Consider the following 23,734-nt stretch of genomic DNA (forward strand, 5'->3'; position numbering starts at 1 on the left):
GCTGTGTCCCAGTTCCATACTGCATACTCACTCTCAGTATTTGTGGAAAGTTGTGGAAAGTAACTGTTCACTCAAGTACTGTAGTACAACTATGAGTTTTTCCAGTTAATGCTACTTATTGTACTCATTTTTGCAGCTATTATCACTGGCTGCAAACAAAACATAATCGTCTTATAAGATATAATGCATGCTGAGATGAAAACACCCTCGAGTAAAAAAAGAAGTTAAAATTCGATCCAGCTCAGCCAACGGCAGCAAGCTTCTTACAGGTTAAGGCATCAATAATAATAACTCAGTAATATAATATATCTGAAAGGGACCATGCTGCATAATGAGTACTGTTACTTTTAATAATTTGAGTATATTTTGCTGACTTTTATTAAACGTCTGCACTTATAATTAAGTAAACGCAGGACATTCACGTAATGTAATGGTGATATTTTTGAATCGTGGTATTACTACTTCTTCCACCACTGGTAGTTAGTCTTTGTACTGGAAATGTCATATTCATTCAAGTAAGCGGAGTAAAAAAATTGCGGCTTGATTTTTGAGTGAGCTGTTGGTGTACACTATTGTCCCCAAAATGCAGCACACAAAGGACATAAAGAAGCTGCTCAACTGCCAAAAAATGAAAACAGATTGTGGGTGGTGGTGAAACAGCTCCGGGAACACTTTAGAGAAACACATACACACAGAAAAACCTCTTTGATAAAACATTTTGCTGTGTAGTTGTGGAGTTTAATTGGCGGTGACAATCCAAAACCACAGTCCGACTGATCATCAACTCACGTCTGAATGATAAAGTATGTTCATATCTTTTATGTTAACTGCAAAAACAGAATCTACAATAATCAGCGTATAGTGTGTAGTACATGCTGTATACAAAGAGTATGTCATATGGAAGTGGGACACAGCAATGCACTTCAACTTCTCCGTCACTATCTGTAGTGCCCATGCAGTAGTTCTTTGGTTCTGTATGTGGACATAGATCTGTAATTTAAAGGGGCGCTCCAGCGATTTAGTATTAGTATTATATACAAAAATATAATAAAATATCCTTTCAGTCCTCAGTGTGGGTCAAGCTCAAAAAATGTTGGATCCTACATTTCCCATAATACAACTCTTTCGTTAGACGCTCACTGCCTGGTAAACACCCACATCTTTCAATCTCCGCAACCCCTGTTTGCAACGCAGACCTTCTGTTTAAAAATGTGCAATCCTCAAGCCCAAGACAAGAGGACATCAGAGCCACAAAAGACCAGGTCCAGCGGTTTTCACAAACTATACTAACCAGGGCGAGTAAACTCGTCTTCACGTGTAAAAGCTGTGGAGTGCCCCTTTAAAAACTGTAGACAAAAGAATGGAAACTAAAGCAGTGTTAAAGCTAGTTTAAGTTCTTTTTTTAATAAACTATTTGACATGTCGGCCACCTGAACTACAATGAAATATTAACATTTAAAAACATATGAACCATAAGAAATTGTCAGCTGTTTGCATTGTCTAGGGAAACATATTGAAGGAGAGACTCTCTGTGAGTGTTTGTTCTTTTTTCCTGGCACTTTATACTTCATTAAAGTCACCTGTCATTCCAGCAATAAGAGCCCCTGAACTCACAGAGACCCTGGAAGTAATACCACCCCCCAAACATCCCGCCCCTAGTTAAGTGCCTTGGTCAAGAGCAGTGCAGGGACTTATATCCCACTGGACCTTGTTGCTGTGAGACAACAGTGAAACCAGCTGGACTGCTGTAGTCCCCCCTTTGCCCTCAGGACTTGCGCATTCACTGGACATATCATGTTCGCATAATAAAGTATTTTCTTGACTAGTAATCTCGTATAATCATTTATGTATTGTTGCGGATTTGAAGCCAATTTGCTCATTTCACATCTTTTAATTGGCATTAATCTGGAGCAGGCTTTTGCAGATTAAACGGGCTTTCCACACAGACACAGCTGAGGCCGCTCTGATCAGCAGTGAGGCGCCACCAACCCCCGTCTGACACCCGGCGGGGAGCCCGCCTCGCGGGTTAAGTGAAAGGTGCGCGAGTTATGCGGTTTTAATGGAATTAGCTCTATTGTAAACAATAAGCTCTTGACGCCGGGAGACAACTGCGCTAACTTGGCAGGACCCCGCGGGGGGAGGCCGGCCTCTCTCCCCGCCTCGGGGGCCTGATCGTCGGGGAGAGAGTGCAGTCTGCGCCCGGCGGGGCCTGGGCTGTAAAGGCTATTTTGAAAAGTGACCTCCCCTCTCTCTCTCTCACTCACTCACACACACACACACACACACACACACACACACACTCAGCTGCTCGGAACCATGACAGAAGATGACGGATACAGTTGTCGCGGAGGGACAAGTCAAGTTTAGAGATGGAAAAAAGGTTAATTCCTCCAATATTCCTCTTGTTTTTGGGCTTTGACAATGTCTTTCCATACTTCAGGGCCAACTACAGGAACACACGTTGTCATTTATTGATTCTGTACAAACTTCTCCACAGTGGAAGACTCGGTGGGTCGTTCTTCGGAAGCCCTCTCCGGTCGCAGGTAGGTGGCAAAGCGCTTATAATAATAATAATAATTATTATTATTTTTAAATCAGCTCTTGTGCCAGTTTTCACAGCTTCAGTCAGCACTGATCTCATCCGCTGTTCGGCACTTAAACTAATCACAACTTGTCAATTGGTCTCTTGGCTGTGCGCCACGGGAGCGCGTATCATAACGCGACACATCCGCGGCAACACGCGAAGATGTTACGCAATTCCATCGGCCGAATTGATCTACTGAGTTCATGTAATTGACCAGATTCACCTTTAAAGGGCAGTGTGCAGGCACGACACCAGCGCTGCCTTCAAGTGAAGAGTCTGGATATTAAATCTGATGGGGTTTGTTAGTGCCAGTTGGATGTAAGGTTAATTATTTGAAAGCCCTCAAGCTGAAAACATTAAGCGTGACATTGCCATTGGTCTAACAGAGCGCTCTCTCTGAAAGCTTGGCAGGAAAAAAAAAAAAGGAGGCAGCATGTCTTTAAAACTGAATTGAGGCACATTTTAGAAGCTGTTAGACACTGTGCCTCCCAGCATACACAAACATATGGCTCAAGCTGTACTGCTGAGTCCTTGAAGACACTGTGGTGGGAATCATGTAGGCTACTCTGCTCAGTGTGTGTGTGTGTGTGTGTGTGTGTGTGTGTGTGTATTCCTGTCTTGACTTTCATCATCAGCTGTGCCAGTGGATCAGTTCATTGTTTTAGAGTTTGTTATGACAGCTGTGCCTCAACACACAGGCAGACACGCAGCGACACTGTTGTTCTTCTGCATTCTGCTATTAATCACAAAGCTGACTTTTAAGCCTGTCAGTCCTCCTCCTCACTCTCTGTGTGTGTCTCTCTGCATCAGACTGTCTGTCTCTGCTGGTGTATAAGGAGAAGAAGAAAGGGAAGGAGAAGGGCAGCGGCCATAAGGAGAGGCTCAATGTGACCCTGGAGGTACGTTCAGGTGCAGCAGACCAAAGGCTCCCTGCTGCTGATCTCAAGTGCAGGTGGACGGCACTGGTGGCGGGTTTATTACAGCTCTATAGTGTTGTTACATCACATACCTCAGGCTTTCTTACGGCTGTTGTGAGACTGCTGTCACACGGACAGGGAGTAGACCAAATGATGGATAAGGTCTTGGGTCACAGCCGACTGCCCAAGTGGTTGGAGCATCGGTCAAAAAACTGCAAGAGACAGAAACACACAGAAAAACAGCATTAAACAAAGAGGAACAGGGGCACAAGCTGAAAATAACCAACAAGTATAAGGCTAACAGGGAGATATAATATATATGGGGGCTTGGCCACAAGTGTGATCCAGAATATTGTATAAGAAATGTATTTTTTATCTGTATGAACTTATTCCCTGAAACCATGTGATCTAATCTCAGTAAAACTGCACCAGACCAAACAGAACAAAGGAACCAGAGAGTCACAAGACACTGCAACATTAATGAGACTATTTATATTATATATTTGAGATAGGTTTGTGTTTTTCTCACCTCCTTTAGCTGGAAAAGTATCCACACATACTTTGTCAAGTGTAGCCATTTCCCTTGTGAGAAGAGGATGCTGGTGATGCAGCGTATTCGGTGTATTTTACTCTGCTCCCTCAGGGAATCTGTGGTGTGGAGCCAGGGCCCGGGTATGACGGGGTATGCTACACCCTCTCCATCCTCTGCTTGGCACACACGCTGGTCCTGGGCTTCACCAGCCGGGACGCCCTGCAGGCCTGGGATGCCCGTGTCCGCTACAGCCTGGGAGAAGGTCAGTGGGCTGGACTCGTGGGGATGTTGCTCAAGGATGTGATGAGATGAACTGCAGTTGGAATTACACACATCGAAACAGTCAGCTAGTTGTTTTGAATCAGGTTAGTTTTTTTTTAGTTTACAATATGCACCAGAGGAAGCAAGGATCCCAGAGAGCTGCATAAAGCTGATGAGTAGGTTGTTTTTTTTGTGGATCAGCAGTAGTAGCCACTCTCTTATAGGGAGTTATTTGTTTCAAGTAATGGCTGATTCAGTATTAGTATCTGAAATATTGCTTAATCTAGCCGCAGATGCATGACCTCCATGACCCAGTAGGAGCTGCAACGCGCTGTAATCAGAGCTCTGATTCCTGACGGGGCCCGACCCGCTGCAGACTCGCCCTCCTACAGTAAGGCTGTAAGTGTGAATAGGATGAAGGGAATGGGCTTGCAGTTTCAGTTTCATTGGTTCTAAAACAAAGTGCGAAAAGGAAGATGAGTTTGAAGAGCCAGAAGTCTCAGCCTCTGAGATCAACCCTATATCAAACCTGCAGAAAGTGGATATTAACAATCTTTTCGGTCGTCCGTCACTCTGGTCCTTCTCTATCTGCAAAATGTGCTGTCTCAACTTCACAACTTTCTTTTCAGTGGAAAGTGGTTAGCTGAGGGAAAAAAGGACAGTGAATCCCATTTTATATGGCAGAACTGTGCTAGATAGAGTTACCCTTATACAAGCTTTACTTAATATTAAAGTTTAATATAGTTTTTAAGAAATACTGCAACTGAGGGGTCATTTCCAGTGTAGTATTTAATTGTCGCCCTCCAGTTATCCTCTAGAGGCTTTCCCCTGCACAATAGCAAGTTTGCATGAAGAGTAAAAAGAATTTGTTATCCCGGGAACTCCTGCAGGCGATGGTACAATCTTTCAGATGAACTCGAACTCCTCCACCCGCTCCCTTGATACAGTTCCAGCTAAGCAGCTCAAAGAAGTGCTAAACACCAGCATTTTATCTATTGTTAAAAACTCTGGCTTTCAGTTAGAAGTTTGCAGTGATTCACACAAGAAATTCTAACTTGGACCCCTCAAAAACAACTTTTTACCTCCAAACTTTATTTTTTTAACTTGTCTTATTGAGAAATGTTCTCCCGACGATCATGAATTTTAATTACATATTCAAATAACTCCAGCCTGATTTTTAACTGCACCTCACAGGCAGGCTGAGAGTTGAATTGATTTTCATGCAGCACTTGGCAGTACTTTATATTACATTTAATATTTATATATGTTTTTTTTTTCATAATTCTATAACATTTTTCTGAATAGGTAATTCTTCCTCCTCCTCTTTCCAAAATATCACCTTCCGGATATTTTTGCTCCATCCCTAATCCCTTCATCATATTAAGTGTTCTGTTCCTCCGTCACTTCTTGTCATGTTGGAGAACATTTTCCAGGTCTTCCTGACTGTTGAAGTAAAACCCACAGCACACTAAATATTTTACCTTCCAATGTAAAAGCCACTGCTAAGAATCTCGGGATGTCCCAGTTTAACTATTGAAACACAGGTTTTGTAGCTGTGCTTTGTGTAGCTGAGAATACTTTTAAATGTATCCGCTACTATCTAGTGCTGTCCTAGAAGAAGCCATTCATACATTTATCTCCTCTTGTAGATTGTGACAGCTCTCTTTACCCAACAAGTCTATTTTATACCTGCAGTCTGCCCACAACGCTGCTGCAAAGCTTCTGTCTTTGGCCAAATGTTGAAACCATTTCACTTCAGTTTACCCTTCCTGCAAATTGTGAATTCTTGACATTAACTTGACTCAACATCTTCCAAAGCCTGCTGATGTCCTACCTTCAAGGCAGCCTTTGGTTTTTACATCATTTCATTAGGCTGCGAAAAAGCTGCTTGCTAAGATGTAACACTTGCTTAAAATCACTGAACCAACACATCACATCATAAAGCTCCCTGCAAGCCAGAGTGCACCTAGAGGTGCTCGGGCACAGTCTGCTCCAGTCTGAGGTGAAGCGACGTAAGCTCACTCATGTTTGTCTCGTAACTATAACGTCACTTCTTGTTTTTTAGTTTGTTTAAAAAATAGAATGATGATGGCTCCACTAATGATGATGCATGAGCACATACTGTATATTCACACTATATGTACTATATGGGACACTACACAGCATGTGTTTGGCTGTGAGAGGGAGAGACAGACCTTGGCACTGAAAAAGTGCCATCTGCACAAACCGAGAGAGGACAAATTGCAGCAAGCAGAGCTTAAAGAAACGCTTAATCATCATCACCGCAGCCGTCAGTTACACTGCACACGTGTGTTCACGTGCTTCTGTTGGTGTGTTTTTATGTTCCACCTCATTTGTCGTGTGATTGATGTGCTTTCTGATCAGTGACACTTCATTTGTCGTGAAGTCATTATGACGATGAGTGTGTGAAAACCACACGCACTTTACTCAAACCTCTTCCTCGCCTTCAGTCCACAGGTTCGGCGTCAATGTGGAGCCAGGTACCAAGCTGGAAAGCGGCCCTGCCTCCCTCCACCTGTGCAACAACCTGTTGGTCCTCACCAGAGGCGTCCCTCCCGCCGTCATCGGACACTGGAAGTTGTCGGCACTGCGTCGTTATGGTGCGGTGACAAATGGCTTCGTGTTCGAGGGGGGGACTCGCTGTGGATACTGTGAGTTAACTGGTGGAGTAAGAAGGTTTTTCTGTGTGTGAATTTAGATACTGCAGCCTGCAGCCATAAAGGGCAACACTTCAACACTAATAGCTGAAAAACAGCTATGGGCGATGTACAGCACCTCACATCCCTGGCTCTGTTTTGTTGTTGTTGGTGGTGTATCTGTCTTATTTGTGGGTAACCAGCCAAACCTAGATGACATGAGGTGAGGTGAGGGTTATTTCTACCAGGGCAACAATGGAGCTTAATGTTCCCCCAGAATCAAAGAGCTTCTTTCTGTGTTCTCATTTAACAATCAGACAGGAAGAAATCCATCAGTGGAAGCACCAAGACATGTTGCATTTTTAAACCACTTAAGCTAACACTGTTGCTCTCTTTACATGTGTCTATGTTTTGTATTCATCTTGCAAAGCAAACAGAGGCAAACATATTCCTGAAAGAGGAAAGAAAATAGCTGTTTTTTGTGAAAAATATTGTCTTACTCAGTGAACATTGAGATTTTAGTTCATACAAACTGAAGATTATACCTTTAAAGATACCCTCAAATATTGAGAAAGCGCCTGTAAGTTGAGAAAACAAGTCAATTTATTAGCTGTTCTGGAGCTTTTGGTCACATTACATGATCTTCATTAGCAGATGGAATTTGCCCAGTGGTCATGGAACTGTAGATGTTCAAATGTCCATTTTGGCATCCTCCTCGTTGGCTTAAAAGCTGAGGTTCAAAGTTCCCACCTTTAGATCATATCACATTATCTTCAAGATGTGAAATGATCGGAAGCTCCAGAAGAGCAACCAAATGGACCTATTGGTGAGATCGTTTTCTTAGGTGCTGTTTCCAGGTTGCTGCTGTTGTGTTTTTCTTTCTCTTACAGAAAGCAACTGAGGGTGAACTTTAAAGTCTAACCAGCCAAGAACTCATTGGACCAGTATCTATGCAGTTGTCCAAATTCCTTAGATCAATAAACGCTCCTTTTCATTTCTCTGCAGTGCTTGCAGGTTGACAGATCTGTCATGTAACACTAACAGACTCACATAAAAGCCTGTGATTCATTGCAGGTGTTTATAGAGTAACTTTATCCACGTAAGAACCCACCACACTGTACGCCTGCCCACCAAATAATGCTGTGTGTGTGTGTGTGTGTGTGTGTGTGTGTGTGTGTGTGTGTGTGTGTGTGTGTGTGTGTTTGTGTGGTTGCCAGGGTTTAGGTATCCTCTGAATGTCCAGTTGATGTGGGCATGAATGTGAAGAATGAGAGGCAGTTTTATGTTTTTGGGTGGGGATGTTTGTGTGTGTGTGTGTGTGTGAGACACATGGACAGCATGATAAGTGTTTAATGGCACAGTGTTTGAAGTGTTCATTGTAGTTAAACTTAACTTGTCAACAGCTGCTGTGTTCCTGCTTTTATTAAGATACCTGAAAATCTGTTTTTTTTTGTAGTGGGAACTATTTCCTCACTGTCCTTCTGTTTTAGAGATGTGTTTAGTGTTAAGAGGAAGCTCCTGTATGCACTTTTGCGACGTCTGTCCGTGTGTGTGTGTGTGTGTGTGTGCAAACAGTCTCATGGCTGCTACAGGAATAACCATGAGGTCCGCAGGCTCTGGTTTCAGTGTTCTGATGAGCAACATCTATAAATACCAGCCTCCCCTGTAGTGGTTACTCAGCCAGTCACAGAGCGCCTGCTGGCTGGACCGCCAATCATAGTTTTCTCCTTCGCCGCCATCAACATATTACCCAGCAGCCACCGGGGCAGTAGAGAGAGGCCCTCTTGGCATGGCTGCAGAAAGAGAGAGACGTGAGAGTCAAATCGGCAAGTGACATTCCTTGCATGAGTGCAAGGTAAAGCGAGAGTGTTAGTTTACATTTTTACATGTTTATTTGTATTTGGTGAGGACACGTGAGGCATACCAGTGCTCAGCAGTCATTTTATGGAGTGCCACACGAAGCAGACTTTCCTTTGGGCATTTGTCTGCTTACAGTCAGGTTCCGACCTGTTGCAACCATTCGCACATTACCCAGAAATCATTGCAAACATTTCCATCTCTTCTCTCTGAGCAAATGTAGTGCAACGTGGCTTATGTACTGTATTAGCATGCTAAAGTCTGTCCTGGAGTTGTGTTGGAGTGTGTGCTACTTACTACTTACCACCATAAAACATGGGTACTTCTTTACGTTTTTTAGGGGGGGTTTGTCATAAACATCTGCATAATTAGCTCCGCTCCAGCTAGCAGCTCCATTAACCATTTTCAGTAACCATAAGCAGAGGAAATGATACTATTCATCATTTCACTTCTAATCTTATACAAGCACACCATTAGGACACTGAAACCTTCAGTGATCAACTGCTCTCTTTTTCTTGTTGGCATTCATTCATTCATTCATTCATTCATGTTATTAGTTCCACCTGTGCTTTTCCTGCTATGACAAGTCAAAACGTCTGCTGTGAAAAAGGTCTGTTATGGCTGCAGCTTGTCACAGCTGGTGTTGCAGGCTCAGTGGGATAGTTTTGGTGCAGCTGACTGCTAACCAGTGTTTGTGATGGTACCCGGGTCTGTTCCCTGCAATTTTTTAATTCCATGGTCAGTACACTTTGATCAATAGCTGCCTACATCAGACTCACATGAAACAACACAAAAACACTAACAGATGCTGGCTGAACAAGTGATTGTGACCCTCTGCCCGTCTTGATGAAGCGGCTGTCGTTTTCTTGAAGCTGTGTAGGGTCGCATAAGTCCTGCGAAAACATCAGAATACATAGGAACATGTGCTTAGACATTTCATGGAGCACAAGGAGTTCTTTAATGACACGCAGTGCCCTAGAGTGCTTGAAAAGCACAAAATGGCGGCGCATATTTACTGCAGGCTATCAGGAAGTGATCGGTGCAAAGATGTGCAAATGTTGCAGAATGATAGTAACAGTAGAGACAAATCGTTCTTCGTCAGGTTGTACTTTTTGAGCACTGTACTTTTGAAACTGCGTCATATACAAAATAACTCCTTTACCCTTTCAGCTCCTTAATTTCCCTCGAGGCCTTTTTGCTCGAGCAAATCAGTAAGCGGGTCTCTCGGTCATCTAATGCTGCTGTTTAAAAATATTTTACCCTTGACTGCCACAGTGCTCTCTGCTGCAGCTGCACTTTGAATGTCAGCTGCGCCTCGGACGACACGATTCCTGGCTACAGAGCTGAAGACGGCAGCACAGCACAGTGACACGACAAGCCTTTTTACTGCCACACACACACACACACAGCGAACCGACGTGTCCTGTGGGATAGTGGGCAGTCGTCTGTGCAAAGCCTTTTACTAGGCAGTGATTAGTCGAGCTGGGGTCTTCATGGGTGTCTGTTGGACGTGTGCCTTTGCTTGAACAGTCATATGCACACAATGTGGCAGTGTGAGTACACAGTGACATCAGCTCTCCAGCTTCCATTCGACGTGATAATGAGGCCACGGTGTTCTGTAATCGATAATGTTTGGAGCAGAGCCTGTGTCTTAGCTAGACAGATATTTTCTGGCTTATGAGGTCCTGTATCACACACACACACACACACACACACACACACACACACACACACACACACACACACACACGCACACAGGGCTTCAGATCTCATATGCAGACAGAGTAATAAATGATCCTCTGCAGAGTGTGGATGGTCGTCAAGCCTTGTGATCGAGATAAAAGCAATTTCAAGCTGACATGCTATGTCAGCAATCTTTCCATGTCCCTCAGCAGGCATAAACGCGCACACACACACACACACACACACACACACACACACACACACACACACACACGCACACACACACACACACCTCACATCGTAGTACAGTAGTATGTCAGTGCATGTGTGAGGGTGTTTTCCTTGCCTTGTGTTATAAAGTATTATGCAGCATCTTGGCTGTATACTTTTGAGTGTCATTATACTGTAGCTTGTCCATATTCTCATTCATCCAGACCAGAAGGTTTCTAGAAGTAAAAGGCAACTTCAATTACTCTAATGTCATGTGGCATTGAGGTGTGAATGACCCACAGAGGTTAAAATGTCTCTGACTCTCCACCTGTCATAAGAAGTGTTGAAGCCTCTTGGATGAGTGTTGAAACCTACTTAAGACAAAGCAACTGTCCACCTGCCTTTGACTCTTGCCTTTGATATCTTCTAATTGCTGTAGAAAGTTTCAGAGCAGTTTAGAGAAACGCTACCTGTTAACTTATGTCAACCAGTATAGAGGATGGAAGTTGCCTGTGTGATAAGGTGAACAGCAGTCCCTACTGCTACATCAAGATAATAAGATGAGCTTCCACGCAGCTGAACTCAGCATATTTGTGAGACATAAATGAGGAGCAGGTCCAACGAGACCCATTGCTGTTCATAACAAATAAAAAATACGAATATGACTGCCAAAAAAACACCCTCCGAGAAAATTTGAGAAAATGGAGAAAAGCGTCTTATTTCATCCCAACAGATCCTGATAATTTCCTCTCTCATGCTACAATGTCTCTTTTGTTTGAAAGGTGATGATGACATTGCCCCACAAAGACTGAAAAACGTTCCAAAATTGCTTTCCCAGGCCTCTGGAGATGTTCTTTTCCTCCACACCAGATAAAAAGGAGAGGGCTTTCAAGTCTACAAGGGGCGAGATTTTCATTCTCTGAAGTTAAATCTCTGTGGTCATGTCATCACTTAAAGCTCACCACTCGCCTGGTGGTGGAGAGGAAGATCTGTTAATGAAACACCTTCACCAAATGGCGAACAGAGGATGTGATTGATTGATTGATTGATTGATTAATGAGCAATCCATAGAAGAAAAAAAGATAGCCCACTCACCTTATGTAGCCAGTTTAGTTAATAAATCCTGCCTTCATGAAGTTGATAATGTTCTGTGTTGGTCCAAACTGTTACTGACTGTATGGTCACTTTTGAGGATGTAGTTTGTGGTGCTGTTGAAGTATATTGCGTTATACTGAGAGGTGTACCTGATATTTAACCTACTCTCATTGATATGAATGGGGTGGACAAAATATTCGAAACACCTCCCAGTCTGCCAATGGCTCTCAAGGTGCTCAAATAAATAAAAATCCACATTTAAGCCTGATTGCGTGCAAAGAAAGTCACACTTGAAGTAGAATGGACTTTGGACGTTGATCAGCAGGCGGAGCATTTCCCCTGACTCAAGAAAATACACCAGAACACATAAGGGGTAATGAAGCTGACAGGATTCCATTACATTTAATGCTCAGTGATGATTCAAGCTAGAAACGCTTTTCAATTATTCAGCTTAAAGAATGAAATGGTGCTCTGAAAGCATATTGTAACAGCACACATACTCAATCAACGTAGGCGAAGTAAAGTAAGTCAAATGTTAAGTACATTTCAGTCAGTAAAATGTAACCTTCTAGTCTGATAGATGAGACACTGTAGAGAGTATTCATTTTAGCTTTGTGACCTTAAGAATATTCTTTAAAACTATCTCATAAATACAAACAAAGTACTTTTATAAAACAACAGCCGTTTTGGAAATCTGTTGCTTGAAATTATATTGAAAACAAAGCCACTTTGCTGACTGGCGTTGTTCACTGACTCAGACGTTATCATGCCAAAAAATGTTTCTCTTCTTTCTCAGCTGCTTTCCTTTTTTATTTGCAGCAAACTCAGTTCCATAAGAACAAAGAGGAATTTTTTGACCGAACCCCTGAGTAAGGGCTTACTTTGTGGCTGTCTTTTCAATATCTCCGCAATGTGATATTTTGATGTTTCATGATTTTTTTTTTTTTATGCTTGTCTTGTGTTTTCATAGACTCCTACTCTCCTCTGTGTGGGCTTGATAGAAGAGTGGGGGCTGAATTGAGCAACGTTTTATGTAACCTTTAGAAGAAACGGTTGTTGCCGGCTCAAAGAACAGCCTTGCCTTTATAACAGCCTTGTGAACCTCACTGAATATGGCTTGGCCTCGCTCAAAAATGGCATTTTACTCTATATTTCACCATTTACTACAGCATTCTTACTGTATGCCACCCTGCGTCTGTGTCATGCTGTTTAATTTGGTCTAATAATCCAAGGTTTTTTTTCTCCTCATCTTTTGTTTTTTAAAAGTCATCCATCATATACTAATGTGTCTCTTTCATTGATAGTGCTGTCTCTCTCTCTCTCACCCCATCCATCTTCCAGGGGCTGGTGTTTTCTTCTTGTCCTGTTCAGAAGGAGAACAGATCAGTTTCCTGTTTGACTGCATCGTCAGGGGCATCACCCCCAGCAGGGCCCCTCATGGCCTGCAACCTGCCCTGCCAGGTAAACACACACACACGCATGCATATAAGATGTTATGTTTATGAATACATACAGATATGCCTGCAAACATAAATGTGTACACTATAAGGAGGAATTTTAGTATTAAAGAGTAATATTTGTAGTAGTAATATCTGCAAGAGACCCACTGTTCTGAAGTACACACACACACTGGTATGTGACTCTGTGACTTCCATTATAAAGGTTTACTGCCTGTTTAGTGTGCATGTTTAGCATTTGTGTCAGGCGCCATGCTAACGGAAACACCTCATGCTTGAAGCCCAAAGGGTCACCGTGTAGATTAAGGGGTCACGCCTTTGTGTGTGACTTGTGCGCCATTGTAACGTACTGCTAATTTCACAGGCATTACTGAGACTGCAAATATAGAGACAGGGTTTAGTGGCAGTTGGAAAGAGAGAAGTTGTACAGGACGCATACCGAGGATCTGATAACTCTGTAACACCTCTGAGTAGACAGAGACGAGCCTACCTCACTGTGATAGTCTACAAAAACTCGTTTTATTTTTTTATACTATAGAAAAAGGAGATGAAGAAGAGAAGTTCAATTCTCTCTTAACATCAAACTGCACTTAACACTTTTGCAGAGTCAGTTATCATTTGAAAGTATAATGGTATCTGACTATGTTGACCTGGACCCATCTCTTTCCATCATACTAATGGATTCTGACTTTCCTGTCAATAGGTCTTATTTTAATTATTTATGTCTTGCTTGTCAGGGAGTTTTCTGCTTGCAGTTTTGTACTGACTCCAAAAATCAACCCAAAAGCTTGTCTTGGTCCACACATCGATGGCTCACTCATGTTGGTACCTCTAAACACTCCGATGTGTTTTTTAGGTCACCTGAAGTTATGGAACATAAATAACTAGATTTAACAGAACTTTAACGCTGCCAAACAGTATGTGAAGTAGTTAAAATGAACTCCTCGTCAACTAGCTTCTATTAAAATGCTGTTCATATGTTAATACATTAGTAATAGTAATCCAATAATATAATATATGATAATGTTGCACTGACGGGTGTATTCTGCTGCCTAACTTGATACTTTGGTTGCTAACATCTGCACTTGAATAGATTTGAATTTAGTTATGATGGAGCATTTGTACATTGTGGTTTTGCTAAAGTATACATACTGCATATATAGTATGTGTTGTACATGTATGTATACATGGCCCTGTTGGACTGGATTAGACTGACAAAAACATGGCCAGACAAATGATGTGTGTGGCTGTATAGATGGAGAGAGTCGGGTCAGAATCAGAATCAGATTGATGGAAAACGATGGAAACAACAGCATCCAGCTTTAAAGTGTCCAGAGTTAAACTACAACATATACTCTAGTGTCAGCCAGCCTGCGTCAGTCTGCTCTGAGGCCCACTGTAACCCCACGACATTCAGTGCTGTGAAGCAGCTATAATTAGCGTAGACTAGCAACGTTAGCAAATGTTAGCTGACACCTCACATAGCGTAGTGAAGAAACTTGGCATCCGCACGTTAGCTGCTGCAGCCCAGAGGCAGAGATCCAGGGGTTAGGTTGTTGACACCTATACACACAAACACCCTGACCCACTGCAACATGTGCAGGCTGGCAAACACACACACACACACACACACACACACACACACACACACACACACACACACACACACACACAGTATGTATATATAGCAGGCATTAAGTGTGTAATTGGCTGGGTTTTACACTAAATTGATGTTCCAACAGATAATTGAGGCGTCTATAACCTCCTCTGGGAGATGTTAAATTTACAAGCAGGTCCAACAGTTGGAGACACGCTCGCACACACGGCAGACAGAAGAGGCTGATGCATACAGTAGCACTCTTACAGCTTCCAACTTAATATTTCCAACAGTTTTCTGGCCTGGTTTTGTGAGACGTGGATGTCTAAAAGATTCTAGCACACTGAAGTATGTTTTCATGTCTTTTTTATGAAGAAGTCAAATGTCCTTGAAATATTTCTATTCAGCTTTTTATCTACATACATACCATCAAAATTGCAGTGGAATCATTGACTCCAAAGACTATTTAGGCTGCAGTCAAAGTCACATTTGTGTTACTTAGAGTATTTACAAAGGTTGTTGTTGTGCTATATGTAATTATACTATTTTTCATCATGGATATTTGGTTCATAGTTTGTTGCCAGTGCGGCAGTTCTGCTTTTCTTTAATTCCTTTTATAATGTTTCTCCTTTGTTTGACTACATACACATCAGGATTCATTTTACTGATTTAAATATTGTACAAACATCTCAATTCCACAGCTGCATTGCATAGCCTCTAGGATAAACACTGTCTTATCTGTAGCGTGTGCTGCAGAAATGTTTAAAATATTTTCATTGTTTTACAATATAGAGAAGCATAAGCCTGTCCCATTATCTCCATACACCATTGTATTCTTATTTAGTGTAAAAACAAAATATTGTATTTATTAAACTCACGACCAGGTTAAAGCATCATGAGGTTAGTGTGACACGGCGAGATGAAAAGCAGTCACAGCACGAGGAGGAAGAGTTATCCTGGAATTGCAGTCAGGATTTGAGTTCTGTTACTGTTAAAGTTTTACTTTGAAATGTGACGAGGTCAATCATTTGGACAGTAGTTGGTTTAAGACAATAGAACGTAGAGAAAAGAGTTATGAAACTCACCCCTTTGACTTAATGATTCAGATAAGATGTTGGACAGCGAAGATGTGTTTTAATGTCATCAGCTGTGTGTCTTCACTCTCTTTGCTCACACACTCTGAAGGTCTCTTTGTGTCTTTGTGCGTGTCTGTATGTACTGTACAAACAGCAGATCCCAATGCTGATCCAGCGTCAGCAGAGAAACGAATCAACCAGGAGGCGTCAGAGCTGGAGAAAAGACTCAGCATGTTGTCTCACTGCAGCCTAGCCAGCAGCACAGGTACGCTATTCCATTAACGTCACCTTAGGTTATATATCCAATATGTAACTCATGAGCACTAATGCATCAGAGGGACTGTGTGCATCATCGTAAGCCCTTCAGATGTTTATGTGGTTTGTCATGATGTTTTGGGATTACTCTTACTCACCATTGCACCTTGTATGCTCGGGCCTGCCGCCCTTCTGTCCTCACAAAGGCTTAATCGCTGGTCTATATTTATGAGGCCATTTCTGGGAAAGTTTTGTCATGATTACGTGTGCGTGTGTGTTAGTCAGAAATGTGAAGCTCAGCGCACTCAGAGGTCCCATGATTCATTTTTGCTGACTACCTCTAAAGCTCGGAGAGAGTTTGGAAAAAGAACTTCATTTCTGCCCTCGCTGCATAGACACGACTTCAAAAGACCTCAACTGCAAATGAGAACACTTAATTGAAAGCTGATTTCACAGGGCCATAACATTTTGTATACAGAGCATAATTAAAGACATGATTTATATATTAATTATCAAACGTTCTGTCTGCAGCACTTTGTGGTTGGTGTGTAAGGATGAATGCATTTCTGTGTGTGTGTGTGTGTGTGTGTGTGTGTGCAGATTGCTTAATATCACTACATCAGAATCTAATAACTTTAAAATCTACAGCTTCTACCTACAGCTGCAGCACATCTGTTGCCGGGGACGACCAAAGCAGCATCTCCAGTTCCTCCTCCAGCCAATCAGATGCGAGCTATGGAAGCAGACTTCCATTTTGGGTGGAGCCGTTAGGTAGGCCGCACCTCTCCAACGAGACAGCGTCAAGCTCCTCCACGCTGAAGGCTTTGAACAGTTCGGATGACCGGCTCTATGCCGCCGTGATGGGAAGCTCCGGGACTCGCCCATCCTCCGCCCAGCTCCATCCTCGTGGTCTCCATGACAGCGGGCGGCAGAGCTCATTAGACAGTGGGATTGGAATAGCGGCAGGCAGCCAGTCGTCTTACTCAGGGAGCTTCTCCTCGGGGAGTCTGGACACAACCAGCCAGGGAGGGGGGGAGGAGTTTGGCTCCTTGGCCAGCCTACCTGCTGCTCCTCCTCTGTCTTCACCTCCTTTTGTCCCGCCCCCCACTCCTCCTCCTCCTCCCTTTCAGTCTACACTTCACCAAGAACACAGTTCTGCTACCTCCTCCTCCTCCTCCCCTTGTGCCTCCAGGTCTAGCTCTTCTGCGTCTTGGAGGCACAGTGATGAGTATCAAATCCCCAGCCTGCTCAGGTTGCGGTATGACACCCCCAGGAGTCTGCTCCAGACCCTGTCCCAGAGGGAACCCTCCACCCATGAAGGCCCACCTGAGCCTGGCAGGGACAGCAGGGGCAGTGGGGACGGAGGGGGCAGTCATGGACAAAGGTTGTGCAACAGTCCCACAGGACCCAGGGCTCAGCGTCAGGCCATGATGCAGTGCTCACACTCCTGGGGCAGTGACAGGGCGCCCTCTGTGGACAGTGAGGGGACGTCCACACCTAGACCCCTGCTGGTGCGAGGAGAATCACAGGTACTGGCAGTCTCACACACTTTCAACCAATCAACCAACTAAGCAGAATATAGCCCATCAGATGTATCATTTATAATTTGAAATAAAACCCCTGTTCAGAAATTGGATAACATCAGTTGTAGATATTATACACAGGCTGTATTAGTGGGACCAGAGAACATATGCATAAAACTAGAGTCTAATACTCTGTGGAGATTTGGTTAATCACATGATAATAAAGTACAATCCAAGAAAATATGAACATATTTTCATCATTATGTAATTGAAGCTCAGCTCTATAGAGGAGTCCTCCAACTTCAAGTTCTCTTTGGGAGTTTGCTTTCCGTGCTAACATTTGCATTAAATAGGGAGTCTTAATGAAATGAAACAAAACGTTTGCAAATCATCATGCTAATCACTAACTCCAGCTCTTGGGTTTGCTCCCACAGATGCTAATCTCTCCTTAATGTCTCCTTAAAGTTTCTGCTTACGTTTATTAAACCCACAGTGGTACTTTTTTTTTTATCCTTGTGCTCATAAATGGGATCTTATGTAACTATCCCTTGTGCTAATAAGCTAGGGCGAGCTCCTCGGTAGAATTGTGGTTTGGATGTTGAGGGATGAGGAAGGAGGCGTGGTGAGTACAAGTGATACCGCTGAGGTTAACAAGTCGGCTCCTGCTGTCGTTTAGTATCGTTAGGTTGTATTAACACAACACTGCTGTAAATTCTAGTATCCAGGAGCAAGTATCTGTTTCTTTGTTTGCTCTCACCAAGCAACAAAGTACAAGACCTGCCTCATATATCTCTACAGTAATAGATTTGGGTTCAGTTGTTGTAGTATGCTGGATCTGTTTGATCCTGGGAACATTTTTACTTGTAGAAAAGAGGTTCTGCACAGTTAGGTCCAGTCTTAAAATGATAATGAAGTCAAGCTTTAGGTTACTAGACCATTATCAGGGCAAAAAAGGGACATGTCAAAGCGCATAATGACATCCTAAGTTCCAAATACATAGGAAGCTCCACATATACAGTATAACACAACAAGACTAAGAGTCTCCAGCCATGCCAGCGGAGCTGTGAGGCTGTACTTATGCACAGCGGTGCTTTGAGCTAAATGCTAAAGGCTGCATTACTGGACAAATTAAATTATTTTACCTGATGATGGCGCTATAATGAAAAGGAAAGGGATCACCATAGTCAGTAGGATTCATCCGCCGGGCACCATGGATATATGTACCAGATTTCATGACAATCCTTCCAATAGTTGTTGAGGTAGGCCGATTTCAGTCTGGTGGACCGACCAACCAACAGACCAAAACGACTGAAGATGAACCAATTCAGAAAGCAATCAGGAATTTAAAATAATCAAGTTACCTACAGAAGTAATAAAAGGAACGGAAACAACAGGGGTGAAGTACTACAACCTGCAAACACACCAGTTCACTCCATCTGTAGCACAATAACCATATCAAAGCCTACATTTAGACTTAACCTAACAGAGCCTAACGTGTAGTCAATAAAGTTCTTGGCAATCTATACCCCCGAAAACGGGAAAAAACAACAACATTAAATATCAAGGTTAAGTTGAAATGGAACCTGCAGTGACTTCACTATACAATAGCACAGCAGAAGCCAATTTGTTGAGGCTTGCAATGGTCGTTTTTTTTAGTTTATATTGCTTGAGATGTCGATTCCATGGTCATTTCTGGGGCGTTAGGAGTGCTGCTCAGCAAATTACCATCAACTGTCTTTTAGTCAGTCTTGGTGAGGGTCTACTGTTCTAATGCAGTTTTCCTCTGTTTGGCCTTTGTAGTTTTAACTTTTCGCCCTTGCCGTATTATGTAATCTTGCAGTGTTTGCGAATGATTCACCAGCAGTTCAAGCAGCAATTATCTGGCCTCTTCACATACACACTGCTACTTGCTCTTCAACCTAATGACTCACTTGGGTGGCTGCCTTTGTAATTGTGATTTACAGTAGTCAATGGCTTAAAGGCTCATGGAGAAGCTGAAAACACTAGAAAATGCTGAGCAGTGCTCGCCACAGGAGCAGAAAAGCAAACATTATAACTTCTGTATAAAATATACTTACTTCAAACTGGGGATCACTGAGTCATAAACCATTACCACCACACCAGAGGACTGAAAGAACAAAACCATTTTAACCATTTGTTAGCTTGCCTTTTGAGACCACACACCAGCTCATACGGCACTACAGTGTATTGTGGTGGCTGCCATCCTGCAATGACAGCCGGCCTCCTCAGCTTCTTCCACGTGGGCAGTGTAGTCTCCAGTCCAAGTGACTTTGCATGTGTTTGGTCTGAAAACCAGGAAACATGGGTGACAAGATTCAAACACCAGACAGAAGTGACAGTGAGTCAAAGCCAGGTCCTTCTCACTGTGAGGTGACAGTGCCACCCCGCTGAGCCACCCAACCGCCAATATGAAAAAAACTATAATTTTAAAATAATGAGGTGTGGGTTTGAATCAAAAACCTGGCTGGAGCTGGTGTTTTTCCTTTGATACTTTTGTCTGAAACCTCAAAAGCCCTCAGAAGAGACTTCTCCACATTGTCTAATTAAATTTTCTGATGGGTTGTGAAAAGCACTTCCCCCTTGTAGAGAGCAAATTATCATCAGAGCAGGAGAGGAGGCAGCATGTCTTGTGATTTCTGACAGCTCGTGTAGGAGTGTGTGTGTGTGTGTGTGTTCATTATACATCATGTGTATGCTGGAGAGAGAGAGAGAGAGAGAGAGAGCAAAGGGGGACCAAGAAAGTTAATGAGTGGTGATGAAACCGACAGAAACCCTCGGAGAGGAGAATCCTGTTGTATGAAACACAAATGAGTTTTCTTTATTCATTATTCCTCGACTCTTCTGAAGTGTCAGCGGTTCAATGTGGCAAACACGACACATCCTTCATGCCGGGTAATGAGACGATGGCTGATTCCACAAGTTGTATTATGTCCGTTGAAACAAACCGTATGACAGATAATATTCCTGAAGCTTGAGCCTGCTGCGTTATTATCTGCTGTAAGTGGGAGAAAATGGTAAACTGGGACACGTCAGAGATTTCTCATGTCTGAGCCAGCCACCCGTTTGCCTCCTGTCTGCCACCTCTAAAGATGTCAGCCCCCCCCCCCCACAATACTTTTTCTCTCTGCTTACAGTGTCTCCCCTCTCCACATGTAATTTCTCACCGGTTTGAAAAGCAAGCACATAGCAATGTTGAATGTTGCAGTGAAAAACAATCAACGATAACCTCCCTTGTCTCCCCACCCAGTGCAGTCATGGTATGGACAACTACATCACACCAGAGCAGTGGAGGTCGACGAGGAACAGATGCTCGACTCAGGTACGACTTTATCTGCCTGTTTTAGATCCGGGTCTTATAGAGCCATAACATGAGCTTTTGTATGCTTAAAGCCAGACTATGTAACATTTGAAAGAAGAAACAAAGCACTCTTTCCTCCAATTGGTCTGGTCTTATGGTGGCTAGATGCTGTGTATCTGACATTAATGAGTACATTTGCTGACTGTAAGGCTCCTCTCTACTTGTGTTACTGTTACACTACGTTCTGACATAAACACAGTGATGTGTTTAAAGCGTCTGACTCAAGGGAATCTTGGGAAATGAAGGCAGATTCAATGTGCCATCATCCTATAACTACCACTTGTGGCTACAGCCCTTCAGCTAAAGTTACGCAGTATCGCTTGAAATCAAACATGACAAAAGCAGAAAACAAGCTTATGTCTTAAAACCGATAAGCTGTATAAAGTTTAGCCAACTCTAGAGTGCTGGAAGATCTTTGAAATAATGTGTCATTTATTTTCAAGGTTACCAACCCACCATCAGGCCGGCCACCTTCTGCAGATACACAAGGTGCGTCTGTGAATTAAGTGTGCTTAGCTCAGTGGTGGAAAAGTACATTTATTGTAGTACTGTACTTAAGTACAATTTTGAGGTATTTGCACTTTATTTGAGTATTTCCATTTTGTGCCATGTTATACTTTTACTACACTACATTTCAGAGGTACTACATTTATTTAGTTACTTACTTTCATATTTCAACTACCCAACGGCATAAAAAGTTGTTCAAATGAGCTCCACCATGACCAGCTACAACATGATAATACTGCTTATATGTTCATGCATCAATAATAATAATAAAAAAAAAAAAAAAATCATATATTATTATATAGCACTGACAGGGACAATTTCTATGCATGATGAGTACTACTTTTGATACTTTGAGTACATTTTCCTACTTATACTACTGCATATTTTTTTTTTTTACCTAAGATCGTAAATGAAGAACTTTCCTGTGATGGAGTATTTTCACATTGTTGTTTTGTTGCAGTAAATGATCTGAATACTTCCACCACTGGTCTCACTGTGTCACTGTCGCCATGTGAACTAAAGTGAGACAGCATAAAACACTAATGCGCTAAAAACTTGTTCCCAGGTCCTCCTCTCTGTGTGAGGGAGGAACACGATGACATTGGGGATGTTGGTGAGAAGTTGGCAGGTCTGTTGAGGTTGGTGCCCTCTCTGCCACACTCTGCCCCTCCGCCTCTGCCTGCAGCATTGAGCATGCACAGGCCAACATCAGCCTGTGGTAAGAACATTACCAATTATCTCTGTTTTTCTATCAAGAGTAGCTTACTGCTGCTATATCGACACTTCATCCTGCTTCATCAAATGGGAAATCACTCTTTTCCTTCAGGTATGTTCCTGTCTGCCCATGAGGCTCCTCCGTCTGTCTCCCTGGACACCGGGCTCCATAGTGACAGCACTGTTAATTATGTTAACATCCCCATTAGCCCCCTGCCAGCTAAAACTAACAGAGAGCTCCTCTACACGGAGCTGGACCTGCAGGAGCCCGGCTCGGCTCCCGTCTCCAGTCCTACCGGTGCTGTAAGAGGTAACACTTTGCAGCTCTGCAGACCCAGTAAGAACACAGAGTCTTAAATCTATTTGTTTTTTTTCTGCTGTTGCTCTCTCTTCAATCTGGCTTCTGTGGGAATGGCTTTACGTCAGCTTGCATCCCATGTCTCCCACACCCATAGGCCTAGTGCATTATCTTTTACGTTTGGTTTGGTTTAGAGCCTGCTGCTATTTCTGTTTATTTTCCTGCGTACCTCTGCCTCTCTGTATCTATCGGCTATTTTCAAAAAAGTGTAAATGTTTTCTTTGCAATTCGTGTCAAGTAGGCACAGATTAGTGCACTGAATGAACGGGGAGAAACAATTTATTCAAGTAAAACAGACAAATGAATTAGGTGTTTAGTGCTAGTTCAGAGCCTAATTCATGTGGTATAATCAGACATTTTTGGATTGTGAAAATGGAACAATTTACAACAGTCGAAATGTGCTAAACTTCTCAGGTGTGAATTGGCATATTAAAGAGAACACCATAAAAGTCATTTAGGCATTTTTACAATCAACGAAATTAACGGTTTACAGTTATATTCCAGCACTACCAATGAAGAAAATGTTGTCATACAAAAAAAGGTTCAGGTCAATACAAGGTGAAAGGAACTGCAAAGTAACAATGCAGATACTGAATATTTTTCTGCAGTTGTGACAATTTTAAGTTAAAGAACACGACACAAAGTAGAAACACAAAATGTTTTCTCTTTTCTCCCCCTTCACCACTGATTTCCCGACCAGAAGAGGGCTCCATCAGATACGCCCACCTCGACATCACTGCCATGGAAACAGCTCAGAGAGTGGGGGCGGAGCATGTTCAGGGCAGGGAGGACAGACTGACTCAGCTGGAGAGCAGGCGGCGAGGTCCACCAAACTGACTCTGCAACACCCAACTCCATGATGCTTCAAAATTGTTTTTTTTAAAAAATGTTTTATGTGCTGATTCTCTCGAGCTCTCTGAATAAGCTAAAACGCTCAACTGCAGTTGATCATCACACCAACCATTGTTGTACTTAAACACACCCACAGTTGTGCCAGTGTACAGAAATTCCCACCAACAATCCATTCCACTAAGAATAAGAAGAAAATAGGACATGTCTGGGTAGTCTCTTA

At 42.8% G+C, this 23,734-nt stretch overlaps 1 protein-coding gene across 1 annotated transcript; it reads left to right on the top strand.

Annotated features, from left to right (window-relative positions):
* Positions 1 to 2,326: 2,326 nt before the first annotated feature.
* On the top strand, positions 2,327 to 23,499 carry LOC139300237 (protein Dok-7-like). Its single transcript, XM_070923263.1, has 13 exons — positions 2,327 to 2,380; positions 2,498 to 2,543; positions 3,395 to 3,483; positions 4,145 to 4,295; positions 6,766 to 6,966; positions 13,138 to 13,257; positions 16,081 to 16,191; positions 16,830 to 17,702; positions 20,950 to 21,044; positions 21,527 to 21,572; positions 22,156 to 22,308; positions 22,417 to 22,641; positions 23,363 to 23,499. Exons 1-13 carry the CDS (start codon positions 2,327 to 2,329, stop codon positions 23,497 to 23,499), a joined length of 2,301 nt encoding a protein of 766 aa, XP_070779364.1.
* Positions 23,500 to 23,734: the final 235 nt, after the last annotated feature.

The sequence above is a fragment of the Enoplosus armatus genome, chromosome 2, assembly GCF_043641665.1.
Source record: "Enoplosus armatus isolate fEnoArm2 chromosome 2, fEnoArm2.hap1, whole genome shotgun sequence".
Classification (NCBI taxonomy): domain Eukaryota; kingdom Metazoa; phylum Chordata; class Actinopteri; order Centrarchiformes; family Enoplosidae; genus Enoplosus; species Enoplosus armatus.